General features: G+C 47.0%; 1 protein-coding gene across 2 annotated transcripts; it reads right to left on the reverse strand.

Moving 5' to 3' along the window:
• Positions 1–598: 598 nt before the first annotated feature.
• On the reverse strand, positions 599–4,556 carry LOC118558719 (type-2 ice-structuring protein-like). 2 transcript variants are annotated; one of them, XM_036129265.1, is made up of 8 exons: positions 4,538–4,556; positions 4,366–4,451; positions 4,070–4,120; positions 3,240–3,290; positions 2,115–2,224; positions 1,905–2,024; positions 1,715–1,823; positions 599–892 (listed from the first exon to the last, which is right to left on the reverse strand). In XM_036129265.1, exons 2-8 carry the CDS (start codon positions 4,424–4,426, stop codon positions 825–827), a joined length of 570 nt encoding a protein of 189 aa, XP_035985158.1. In that variant the 5' UTR covers positions 4,427–4,451; positions 4,538–4,556; the 3' UTR covers positions 599–824. The 2 variants fall into 2 exon arrangements, with proteins under 2 accessions (XP_035985158.1, XP_035985159.1); XM_036129266.1 differs by lacking the exon at positions 3,240–3,290.
• Between the last annotated feature and the right edge of the window lie 7,905 nt (positions 4,557–12,461).

Here is a 12,461-nt window from a genome sequence, read left to right on the forward strand (position 1 = left end):
TCTACCTGGATGTTCCCTGGAGGACTGAAACGCCTCAGTCAGAGACGTCTGTGGGTCTGTCGGGGCAATGAGAGAAGTTTCGTCTCCTCTCTCCGTTTCTGGGGCTCGACGTTTTCATGTTTTTTCACGTGCTTAGATAAATTTGTTGTGTTTCCACTGAAATGAACCGGCTTTTTACAAAACATACAGCTTGATTTCATTTACGGTATTAAAATAAAGCCAAACGGTGCTACTTCCTCTGTTCATGTTTTTTCGCTGCTGCTTTCTCTCTCAGCTGTTTGTGTGTTAAGTTTGTGTGAGACCTAAGTGGGCGGGCCAGGCTGAGCCTGCGTGCTGATTGGCTGGCGCCGCTGAGCCATGTACGAGAGGGGAGGGGGAGCGGGAGAGTGCTGCCGTGTGCCTGCTGACTGACACTGACTGAAAGCATGTGAGCAACATGCGTTAATGCGTGATAAAATAAATATCGCCGTTAATAGTCTAATGAATTAACGCGAAATTAACGCGTTAACTTGCCCAGCCCTAATATATATATATATATATATATATATATAACTAACTAACTAACTAAAGCATAGTAATTGAAACACAGACCATTTCATTTTGATGCTTCAAAGGTTTATTTTTAAAGAGAGGAAATCCAGCTGCTGTTTCTTAGTTGTCGCTCTATTCCTTTGGTTAGCGTTGCAGAGAGAGTAATGAGCAAAGCTTTGAAAAGGTAGAAAGAGCCTTTGGGTTATCTCAGAGGGTTAGGGCTCATAAGATGAAGTTGAAAAAAAAAAACATGGACGCACATCCTCCGTTGGTTGTGGCGCTGACGTCATCCCTCAGACTTTCATGGCACAGACGAAAGGACGGTGTTTTTGACAACCCAAATTATCCCAGCACTTGGCATCTAGAAACAATAACAATATGGTGAATCAGAGCTCTGCAACTGGGGGTCGGACAGTACTATAGGCCGAGGATTACAACAACAATCTCTGTTCAAAGAGGAATTAATCCACAGTGACTTGTCTGCTGCTGAATTTTCACGTCTGGTCGGTCGTGAAGTTTCTTTAACTGCATCTGTCCCTTCAATAAAAGCCTCATGAAATTATTTTGTAAATAAATTACAAAATCTTCTTCTGCTGCACCATTCTCTTCCGTCGTGTCATATCTGCTATCTGACTCTTCCGTTGGCATTGTAATGCTAGCAGAACGTTCATGCCTGCACATCTCGGGGGTGCCGGGGACTTTGATAAACAGACCAACATGAATTAGTCTTATTGGATGAAAACGACACATATTGTACCGATTGGCAATGAGAGCAAAGAGCTGTGGCCCAACAATCCTTAAATAACATATAAGAAACCAGCATGACGTCACAACAGACAGACAAAAGCATTAGGACGTACATACAAAGTCACCTGTCTAGCACCCTATGGTTTAGATATTAGGAGGCTTGCACAAAATCAGAATCTTAAGTAACCAAAAATGGATCGAGGAGGCTGAAAAATCCAAAGTCTGACACATTTTATGAAAGAAAAGATGTTGTAATTACTTTTTGTTTCACAATAAAGGTGGTGCCTAATTAATCCTTATTTGCGTGTCACCAACGCTTGAAACCCTTTGCTAAAACACCAGGGTTTCCCTGTGAGTTACCAAGAAGACTTGAAAAATTCAGCAACATCTAGCTCTCTGTCAGTAAAACATTCAGAAGTTTCAGACGTTAACTTACCGCTAAAGTTCATCTGCAAACAGTACTGGGAGAGTCCGTTATTGGGCTCTCCCTTGCACCAGTTGGTGTAGTGGAAAGCACTTCCATCACTCCACAACCAAGTACCAGGCTATACAAAAAACATAAAATTAATGTTCTGTAGATATTATTCAGTGTTTCTCAAAACATCCAACTGTTCTGTAAAACATACCTCCTCCGCATCAGCGCCTCCGATCCATGCTTCTTTACCCTTTATCAACTTTTGGACAAACTTGTACTCGTCAATGTTGTGGATAGACGCAAGGTTTGCCCCCAAGGACACACAGTTTTTCTGCGGTGGAGTCAAACAGAGAGTTGCGATAAAGCAGAACATCATTTAACAGCGTGTGCAAGGGAAGGGTGTGTATGATGACATTCAAACCTCAGCTTCAGTCCATTTCATGGTTTTTGGGATGAAGCGGAAGCAGCGGCGTTTGTGCTTATGCCAGCCATCGGGACAACATCCAGACCTCTTGACCAGGTCAGAGTTTACTGACAAGCATACAGAGCCGCTTATTTACACTTTACACGTCATTCTTTCCTCAGTTTTTGAGCTAACGATTGCTCATGTGGAAGTCTAAAATCACCTAAAATTGTATCATTTATTATATTTGCTTGACACTGAAATCCTTATAATTGTGCAAAACAAATTTCTAAATCAACAGATAAAGATGACAAGATGATGCTGGTTGGTAATGCATCCCAAGAAGAAAAATAATGTCGTTTTTCTTGTGTTTCTTGTTTTTTTTTTCCTGTTTTTCATTTAACAGAGTTTTAGGTCAAGTTAAAAGAAGGTGTGCAGCACGCACTGGTAACAGAGAAATCAAAACTTTCCTAAATGTAGTTGAAACATTTAATCTTAACAATCACAACAATGAACTCAACACTTAAAATAAGTAATGTGATTTCTGTAAAATAAGGATTTGCAAATCATTGTAAATACAAAACATAAAGAGGTTTTGTTTGCCTGTTCCTTCTATTTTTTTATTATTTAGAAAGCTTTTTGAGTGTACTTTGAACTCCCACAAAGTGATTTAAGTTGTTCTTTTTGCAAAATACTTTTTGTTTTTTCAAATATAGTTTAATAAATGCCGACGCCTACTGGAGGCTGGAGGTCCCATTCACTTTGAATTTAGAATAAGAAGGGGGATAAAATGATAACATTTCATACGTCCATATCTTGTTAGTAAGTGGCTTCAACATATATTTTAGTCCTTTTTAAACTTTTCCTCCAACAAACCTATTTTATTTTATCCCTTTTGTCCAGAACAATAGACACCAGCAAACATGTGTGGTTTGTCTAAAGGTTTTGATTTAATTATTGGCGCTTCTAAAGTTTTCAATTGGGAAATTCTTGTTTTTATCTCTGTAAGTGAGATGTTTGTTTTTTTACAGTAGAAATATTTAGGAAACCTGGATTTACAAAGTAATTCATCCCTCTCACTTGATTACAGTGGAAGTCGTTAAATGAAAACAAGATTACAAAAGTGGGAAAACATGAACTGACCTTCTGAAACGGTTTCCTCGTTCTCAGTTTCGTCGTTTTCATCGGGAGAACCTGCAGGATTTATCATTGAATATCATCAACACGTTACAATGAAACAGGCTCCTTGAATGGGAACAGTTTGTCCAACACTTTTAGTAATGCAATTATTTTAAGTCATTGGTTTTTCAACAAAAGAACATATCACACACTTATGTGATCCCGCAGAATGCCATGTTAGAAAACAATTTCCAATTTTGTTTCCACAATCAGAAATACGGGAAACAGGAGCTAATCTTCTGGAAAAGTCTCAGGTTGATCATTGGCAGCTGGAAAACCAAAAGATTTTCTAACTAAATATAACTAACACATTACACTGAAATATACTACTTGCTAGAATCAGCCCTTTGTGGTTAATTGTGTTTAAAGCTACAATAGTCATTTACTTGTTATCAGCTGTGTTTGAATTGATATTTGACATATACTGATTAGTTTGTGTGATGTGATAGCATTCATTTATTTATTTTATGATATTTTATTGAGACTTCCATTGCATTCATGCAATGGACGAAACTCTTTTTATGGAGAGAGTCCAGCATTGTACAACTTTCTGTGTGGCCAAAATCAATTAGACTCTTTCTCCTTTCCTCGGGCTGCCAACAAAATAACTGAGTAATTGATAAAGCTGAAATACTTAAATCCTAAAATAAAAAAGTTTGTCTAAAGCTTAACATATTCACACATTTGATATTCCATGAAAGCCTAAATTAGAAAGTATTCAATCGTATTTCACACAGGATTTCATTTTAGGAGCTTTTGCCCATTAAACCAATATGGAGAAACGTTGAGCTCACCTTCTGCAGGAATTTCTTTAGTCTCACTTTCAGCCACAGCAACTGGAGAACCTTAAGATATAATTAATATATTAAACCAAATACTCTGAAACATTAATTGTCAGTAACTATCGTTTTAACTTAATGCCACGATTTAATGTCAGCTCAACAATTAAACTTTCATAACAAATGTACAGCTGAGGGGATTCCTTCTTTCTCTGTATCAGAGGTGGTTTAGGCTGTACCATAAGCTTGTTCTGATGTTGAGAGAAACGAAAAACATTATAGTTAGAATCCATATTTAAAGACAAACTCACCGGCAGCTTGGCTCAGAGCCATCAAGGCCAAGAATAGAAACGCTAGAGTCAATATCTTCATGGTGGAAATTATGCAGATTTACACCCTAAAGTAAAAAAAAGCAATGTATTAGCAATAATCACAGTCCCAGTAGAACCAGTAGAGATGATGAACAGAAAGGTTGTAGCAAACCTGATGCAGATTGATCCCTAGCTCTGTACCAGCCAGCACTTCTAGCCTTCAAACTGGGATCACAGGGGGTATAAATACAGCTTGTTGTCAAATTACAATCTCTCACAAAATGAGGAACTGACCATAAAAAAGGGAATTGAAGCAGAAAATAGCTCAGAATTTAACATTTTTAACCTAAAAATGCATCATCACTGATCACAACCCCAGATGAATGCCTTATCTTTTCCCCTTGTCATGGCTCTGAGAACTGCAGTACGAAGGAACTTGGCATGGATGTCATGTAACGGCGAAGAACAAAATTTTATCGGGACTGGTTAACTATCAAATGTTTTATGGTATCTTCTTTTGACTCAGTGAAACAAATGTTTTTAGCTTTGCATGTCATGATTTTAGGTTCTGTCTTAGTTTTGATTCATGGAATAGTTTGAGTTTTGTTGTGATTTGATTTTGTTCTTTGTGTTATACTATCTGTTAGGGTTCTGTAAGCTTTTAGCTCAGTTCTGTTCACCTGCCAGCTCACTCCCCTGTCAGCAGTCACCAACCTATCAGTTCAGTTCACTGTCAGTCACTTCCCTGCCTCTGATTAGTTCCAGCTGTTTCCCGGTAATTAGTTTTCACTCCATTTCACCTGTGCGCTTCACTATATAGTTCTGCCTCGGTCTTTAGTTCTCCGCCAGATCATTAACGAGCCACGGTGAGTTTAGTTCCAGCATTCTTTATTCTGATTGACCTGTTGATGATAACCCGAGAGCCTTTTTGATTCTGAGCCAGCCTGTTCCCTGATCTGTTTTTCCTGCCCTGTCTGACTGATTTACCGGTTTACCGACTAGTTTCTGTCCCATGGTTATCCGAGCTTGCTTTGCCCTGTCTGTACCTCTGCCTATTTTGGACTGCTTTTTGTGTACCGGATTTTGGACTGCCCTTTTGACTATTGAGCCCGCCTGTCCCTGTTTTCATTATTAAAATCCTGTTTTTTTGCCTTAACCTCACTTGTTTGGCTTGAATACTGGGTTTGCCTGATTCACGTTCATAACAGAATGATCTGGCCCAGTAAAACCTATCGCCCAACAAGTTTTTAGAGGTTTTTTTTTTTCCCCTCCACACGCTATGGCTTGGGAGGGTTCCAGATTGGCGTTCTGTCCCCCTGGTATCGGTCCCAGACGCCATCTCTCCAGCAGCCGCAGCAGCAGTAACCCGCTGCCTGCTCCGAGCTTACGATTGGGAGGGCTTTTTGTCACTAATTCAGGTTCTGCTCAGAATAGAGGGAATCACTCACCCAGCGACACCGCTGTCGGCTCTGCCCATGGGTTTTATCCAGACCCAACTTTGTTTATGGAGGTCGAAGCGGAGGTGGTGCGGGATCTTCGCCCGGATCTTTTTCTCTCTCTCCCTCCAGAGGAGGAGATGCAGGGAACGCTGTGGGCTCCGCCGATCCCGGCTCTACCGACAGGATCAAACCTCCAGCAAGTCCTGCCGTCCCGCCATCGGAGGAGGGGACGGAAACCTGTGGGTCGCTCCTTCCCCCGTTCTGTTCGGCCGACAGGCGAGTCAGTACCGCGCCCGTCCGTTGCCACTTCCTGCCCAGTGGATCGGAGTCCGGTGCTCCCCAGAGCTGAGCAGCCCACAGCGCCTCCTGGTGGCGCCCGTGATGCTGAGGATCTGGCTCTGGAGGACCAGTTAAGAGCTTTTGCCCCTATTATTAAAGACCTTAGGGAGGCTCTTTTCTGCCAGTATTCAGAGGAGCTGGAGGCAAAATTAAAGGAGGTCGAGGGGCACTATAGAGCGGCTCTCCAGGGTTTCTATAGTGGACTCAATCCTGTCCCCAAGGGTCCAGCCGACGCCCCGGCACCTGCACCTGTCCCAGAGGACCCGCCTCCTACCTCAGCTCCAGTGCCGGCCTCCGGCAGCTATAAGGCAGCACTGTCTGCGCAGCCGGCCCAAGACGCTGCAACCCCGGAGGGTCCGCAGCCGGCCCAAGACGCTGCAACCCCGGAGGGTCCGCAGCCGGCCCAAGTCGTTGCAACCCCGGAGGCTCCGCAGCCGGCCCAAGACGTTGCAACCCCGGAGGCTCCGCAGCCGGCCCAAGACGCTGCAACCCCGGAGGGTCCGCAGCCGGCCCGAGACGCTGCAACCCCGGAGGGTCCGCAGCCGGCCCGAGACGCTGCAACCCCGGAGGGTCCGCAGCCGGCCCGAGACGCTGCAACCCCGGAGGGTCCGCAGCCGGCCCGAGACGCTGCAACCCAGGAGGGTCCGCAGCCGGCCCGAGACGCTGCTACCCAGGAGGGTCCGCCGCCGGCCCGCGACGTGGGAACCCAGGAGGGTCCGCCGCCAGTCTGCGACGTGGGAACCCAGGAGGGTCCGCCGCCAGTCTGCGACGTGGGAACCCAGGAGGGTCCGCCGCCAGTCTGCGACGTGGGAACCCAGGAGGGTCCGCCGCCAGTCTGCGACGTGGGAACCCAGGAGGGTCTACCACTGGCCCACGATGAGGGGGTTCAGACGAGCCCTCTTTCAGGCCGCAACTCGGGGGCTCATCGGGACACTGGGCGCCGTGGCCCTCGCCCAGACGACAAGCGGCGCCGTGGCCCTCGCCCAGACGACAAGCGGCGCCGTGGCCCTCGCCCAGACGACAAGCGGCGCCGTGGCCCTCGCCCAGACGACAAGCGGCGTCGTGGCCCTCGCCCGAACGACAAGCTCCGTCGGGGGCCTCGCCGAGAAGACAAGCACCCAGAGCCCCATGGAGACTTAGAGGCCCCTGGACCTCTTCTGAAGCTCTTACCCCCTCATCTTTGGCTTGACAGCCAATTTCCCAAGTGGCTGACCAAACTGTCTTTGTCGGAGGTTCTGGAAGGGTTATTGATGAGGTTCTGGGTGTTAAAGGGTCTGGGAGCATCTGAAGCCTGTAGCCAGGTCCCGTCTGAACCTGTAGCCTGTAGCCAGGCCCCGTCTGAACCGGTAGCCTGTAGCCAGGTCCCGTCTGAACCTGTAGCCTGTAGCCAGGTCCCGTCTGAACCTGTAGCCTGTAGCCAGGTCCCGTCTGAACCTGTAGCCTGTAGCCAGGCCCCGTCTGAACCTGTAGCCTGTAGCCAGGCCCCGTCTGAACCTGTAGCCTGTAACCAGGCCCCGTCTGAACCTATAGCCTGTAGCCAGGGGCCGTCTGAACCTGTAGCCTGTAGCCAGGGGCCGTCTGAACCTGTAGCCTGTAGCCAGGGGCCGTCTGAACCTGTAGCCTGTAGCCAGGGGCCGTCTGAACCTGAAGCCTGTAGCCAGGGGCCGTCTGAACCTGAAGCCTGTAGCCAGGGGCCGTCTGAACCTGAAGCCTGTAGCCAGGGGCCGTCTGAACCTGAAGCCTGTAGCCAGACTCCTCCTGAACTCTGTAGCCAGGCTCTTCCTGAACTCTGTAGCCAGGCTCCTCCTGAACTCTGTAGCCAGGCGCCTCCTGAACTCTGTAGCCAGGCGCCTCCTGAACTCTGTAGCCAGGCGCCTCCTGAACTCTGTAGCCAGGCGCCTCCTGAACTCTGTAGCCAGGCGCCTCCTGAACTCTGTAGCCAGGCGCCTCCTGAACTCTTGAGCCAGGTGCCTCCTGAACTCTTTAGCCAGGCGTCTCTTCTAGCTCTTAGTCCGGCGCCAGGTTCTGTTCTCTCTCTCTCCAGGCGTCGGTTCCTGAGGGTCCTGTTCTGCCGCCGGCATCAGAGGTTGCTGCTCCGCCGCCGGTCTCCGAGAGACATGCTCCGCCGCCGGTCTATGAGAGACCTGTTCCGTCACCGGCCGCCGGACATCTTTGCTAACCGGGGCCGTCCTACAGGACACCCGCCGGATTACCTGTCTCACAGGGGTCGTCCGCCGGGACGTCCGCCGGAGAGCCTGACACGCCGAGGACGTCCGCCGGAGAGCCTGACACGCCGAGGACGTCCGCCGGAGAGCCTGACACGCCGAGGACGTCCGCCGGAGAGCCTGACACGCCGAGGACGTCCGCCGGAGAGCCTGACACACCGAGGACGTCCGCCGGAGAGCCTGACACGCCGAGGACGTCCGCCGGACAACCTGACACGCCGAGGCCGTCCTTCGGGACGTCCGCCGGACAACCTGACACGCCGAGGCCGTCCTTCGGGACGTCCGCCGGAGAACCTGACACGGCTGGGTCGTCCTCCTGGACGCCCGCCTGAGAACCTGACACGGCTGGGTCGTCCTCCTGGACGCCCGCCTGAGAACCTGACACGCCGGGGTCGTCCTCCTGGACGCCCGCCTGAGAACCTGACACGCCGGGGTCGTCCTCCTGGACGCCCGCCTGAGAACCTGACTCGCCGGGGTCGTCCTACTGGACGCCCGCCTGAGAACCTGACTCGTCGGGGCCGTCCTCCTGGACGCCCGCCTGAGAACTTGATTCGTCTTGCTTTGTTTTAGTTTGTATTTGGACATTTGTTTGATTCTAGCCCTCCGTCCTGCACCTCCCTCCACCCACCCGATCTAGTCTGTCTTTTTTTTTTTTTTTTGCTTTAGGCCGTCTGGAATCCGGCCTTAAGTAGGGGGTTCTGTCATGATTTTAGGTTCTGTCTTAGTTTTGATTCATGGAATAGTTTGAGTTTTGTTGTGATTTGATTTTGTTCTTTGTGTTATACTATCTGTTAGGGTTCTGTAAGCTTTTAGCTCAGTTCTGTTCACCTGCCAGCTCACTCCCCTGTCAGCAGTCACCAACCTATCAGTTCAGTTCACTGTCAGTCACTTCCCTGCCTCTGATTAGTTCCAGCTGTTTCCCGGTAATTAGTTTTCACTCCATTTCACCTGTGCGCTTCACTATATAGTTCTGCCTCGGCCTTTAGTTCTCCGCCAGATCATTAACGAGCCACGGTGAGTTTAGTTCCAGCATTCTTTATTCTGATTGACCTGTTGATGATAACCCGAGAGCCTTTTTGATTCTGAGCCAGCCTGTTCCCTGATCTGTTTTTCCTGCCCTGTCTGACTGATTTACCGGTTTACCGACTAGTTTCTGTCCCATGGTTATCCGAGCTTGCTTTGCCCTGTCTGTACCTCTGCCTATTTTGGACTGCTTTTTGTGTACCGGATTTTGGACTGCCCTTTTGACTATTGAGCCCGCCTGTCCCTGTTTTCATTATTAAAATCCTGTTTTTTTGCCTTAACCTCACTTGTTTGGCTTGAATACTGGGTTTGCCTGATTCACGTTCATAACATTGCATGCTTGTGTTTGCTTATTGTTTTGTGTAATTGGTTTGCATATCGTAATCTTTGGCATTACAAAGTCCGCATGTAGGATTGTAGACAGAGTTTGCACGGCCAGGCTCTCTACGGGCCTCATCCAAAGGGTTCCTATACAAGTCTTTAAATTTGACTTGAGTAGAGGTTTTGCTACATAATGAATAAGGTTTAATCTTACTCTTTCCTCCACTGTGCAGTACTGTCACAGCTGCCATCTGTCTTGCTAACTGCAATCTCATCCCCCCAGCATAAAGTTGTGACAAATGTTGATGCAAAGTGATGTCAACGTCACATCAAATCTGTGTTGGTTGTTCTCTCTGGAGTCAATTAAGATCAGATGCCAGACTGGGCCTGGACCCCATATGGAAGTTTCACAAATCTGACTCACATATAGACCAGATCTCAGTGTTTACACTAGTTCTTAAAAGTCTGACTTGGTCACTTGAAGCTCCAAAAAATCAGATCTTGGCCACATTTGCCTGCAGTGGGAGCAGAACCTTAGTGTCCATTTTTAGGAAAGAAGCAGTGACAAAATTCACCTTACTTGTTTAGTCCATTTTTAACATCTGGTTTTGTTGTGTGACGTAACAGACACTCAAATTAAATGTGACATGATCAATAATTTTGAGGCTGCTTTGAAGAAAAACATTGAGTATGGATCTGATTTAGGGTCAAAGTGGTGGCCTAGTGGTTAGAGCTCAATGCTCTAACCACTAGGCCACCACTCCCCCCCGGAGCAATGCTGAAAATCTAGTTCATGCATTTGTTACTTCAAGGCTGGACTATTGTAATTCTTTACTGTTAGGAAGTCCACAAAACGCAGTTCAAAGTCTTCAGCTGATCCAAAATGCTGCAGCAAGACTTCTGATGAAAATCAACAAGAGGGATCATATTTCTCCTATTTTAGCTTCCCTTCACTGGCTTCCTGTTAAATCACGAAAAGAGTTTAAAAATCTCCTTCTCACGTATAAAGCCCTTAATAATCAAGCTCCATCATATATCAGAGCTCTGATTACCCCGTATGTTCCTAACAGAGCACTTCGCTCTCAGACTGCAGGTCTGCTGGTGGTTCCTAGAGTTTTTAAAAGTAGAATGGGAGGCAGATCCTTTAGCTATCAGGCTCCTCTCCTGTGGAACCAACTCCCAGTTTTGGTTCATGAGACAGACACCCCGTCTACTTTTAAGACTAATCTTAAAACTTTCCTTTTTGACAAAGCTTATAGTTAGAGTGGCTCATGTTACCCTGAGCTACCTCTATAGTTATGCTGCTATAGGCTTAGGCTGCTGGAGGACATCAGGGTCTATTTTTCTCACTCTACTGAGTTCTACTGTTCTACAATCTGCATTGCTTGTTGTTATTTCAGCTTTTAACTTCATTTTTTTCTTCATAGTAGGTACACCTGGTCTGACGTTCTGTTAGCTGTGACATAATCCAGGGAAGACAGATCATCCTCTATTACCATCTAATGTAGAACAGATTCCTGGATCAATGTAAGCTTCTGTGCTTTCTGTGTCTCTGCTCTGTCTTCTCTAACCTCCAGTGGGTCGAGGCAGATGAGCGTTCACACTGAGCCTGGTTCTGGTTCTGCTGGAGGTTTTCCTCTCTGTTAAAAGGGAGTTTTCCTCTCCACTGTCGCTTCATGCATGCTCAGTATGAGGGATTGCTGCAAAGTCATTAACAATGCAGACGACTGTCCACTGTGGCTCTACGCTTCTCCAGGAGGCGTGAATGCTGCTTGGAGAGACTTGATGCAACCTGTTGGGTTTCGTTTGAGAGGAAACTTTCTGACCAACCTGGAGGGTTTGATTGAATTTGACTTTGTAAAGTGCCTTGAGATGACGTGTTGTGAATTGCCGCTAGACAAATAAAACTGAACTGAATTGAATAGACGTGTCATCCATGGAAGCTTCACGGCTTTTTTTATTATTATCCAACAGTGTAACAAACTGAACCACCAACACCAAACCATGAAAAATAAATGACAAACTGTGGCTCAGTGGGTACAGTAGTCGTCTGGCAAGGTTGCAGGTTTGAGTCCAGCCTCCCCCTGTCACATGTCGATGTTCCCCTGGCACTTAACCTCAAGTTGCCTACCAATCTGCATATCAGTAGATAAGTGTGTGCATGTTAGTGAGTGCAATTCAGTCAATGTCACTAAAGTAAAGCACTTTCAGTGATCAGTATGAATTGGAAAAGCGCTATATAGATTCAGTCCATTTACCATTTTTCATTTTTAGGGTTGCTGCAAATTAAAAGGGAAAGTACAACACTATTTACATTAGACAAAGAGCAAACTTGTATGGGTTGTTTTGGGACTTTTGGGTGTTTTTTCTTGTTTAGGGCGTCGTTTGCGTACTTAATGATGTGGTTCGTACTGAACATCGCACAGCAGTCCTGGGTCATCAGGGTGAAGAGCAATGGGCTCAGTACAAAGCCCTGAGCGGACCTGCTACCGAGGGAGATGACACTGGAGGTGTTCTTTCCAGCCCAGACAGACTGAGGTCTCTCTGTGAGGAGATCCAGCAGCCAGTTACACAGGGGGGCTGTTGATTCAAAGGAGGGCCAGTTTGCTCACCAGGTGCTGGGGGATTTAAAGGAAACCGTAAAAATCATTCAGATGTGGGTTTTGTTCTCCTCCATGTGCTTCAGGCTCAGGTGGAGTTTAGAGAAGATAGCGTTCTCTGTGGAACAGTAAGCAAACTGAAGCAGATC

This window comes from Fundulus heteroclitus, unplaced genomic scaffold, assembly GCF_011125445.2.
Source record: "Fundulus heteroclitus isolate FHET01 unplaced genomic scaffold, MU-UCD_Fhet_4.1 scaffold_149, whole genome shotgun sequence".
NCBI lineage: Eukaryota > Metazoa > Chordata > Actinopteri > Cyprinodontiformes > Fundulidae > Fundulus > Fundulus heteroclitus.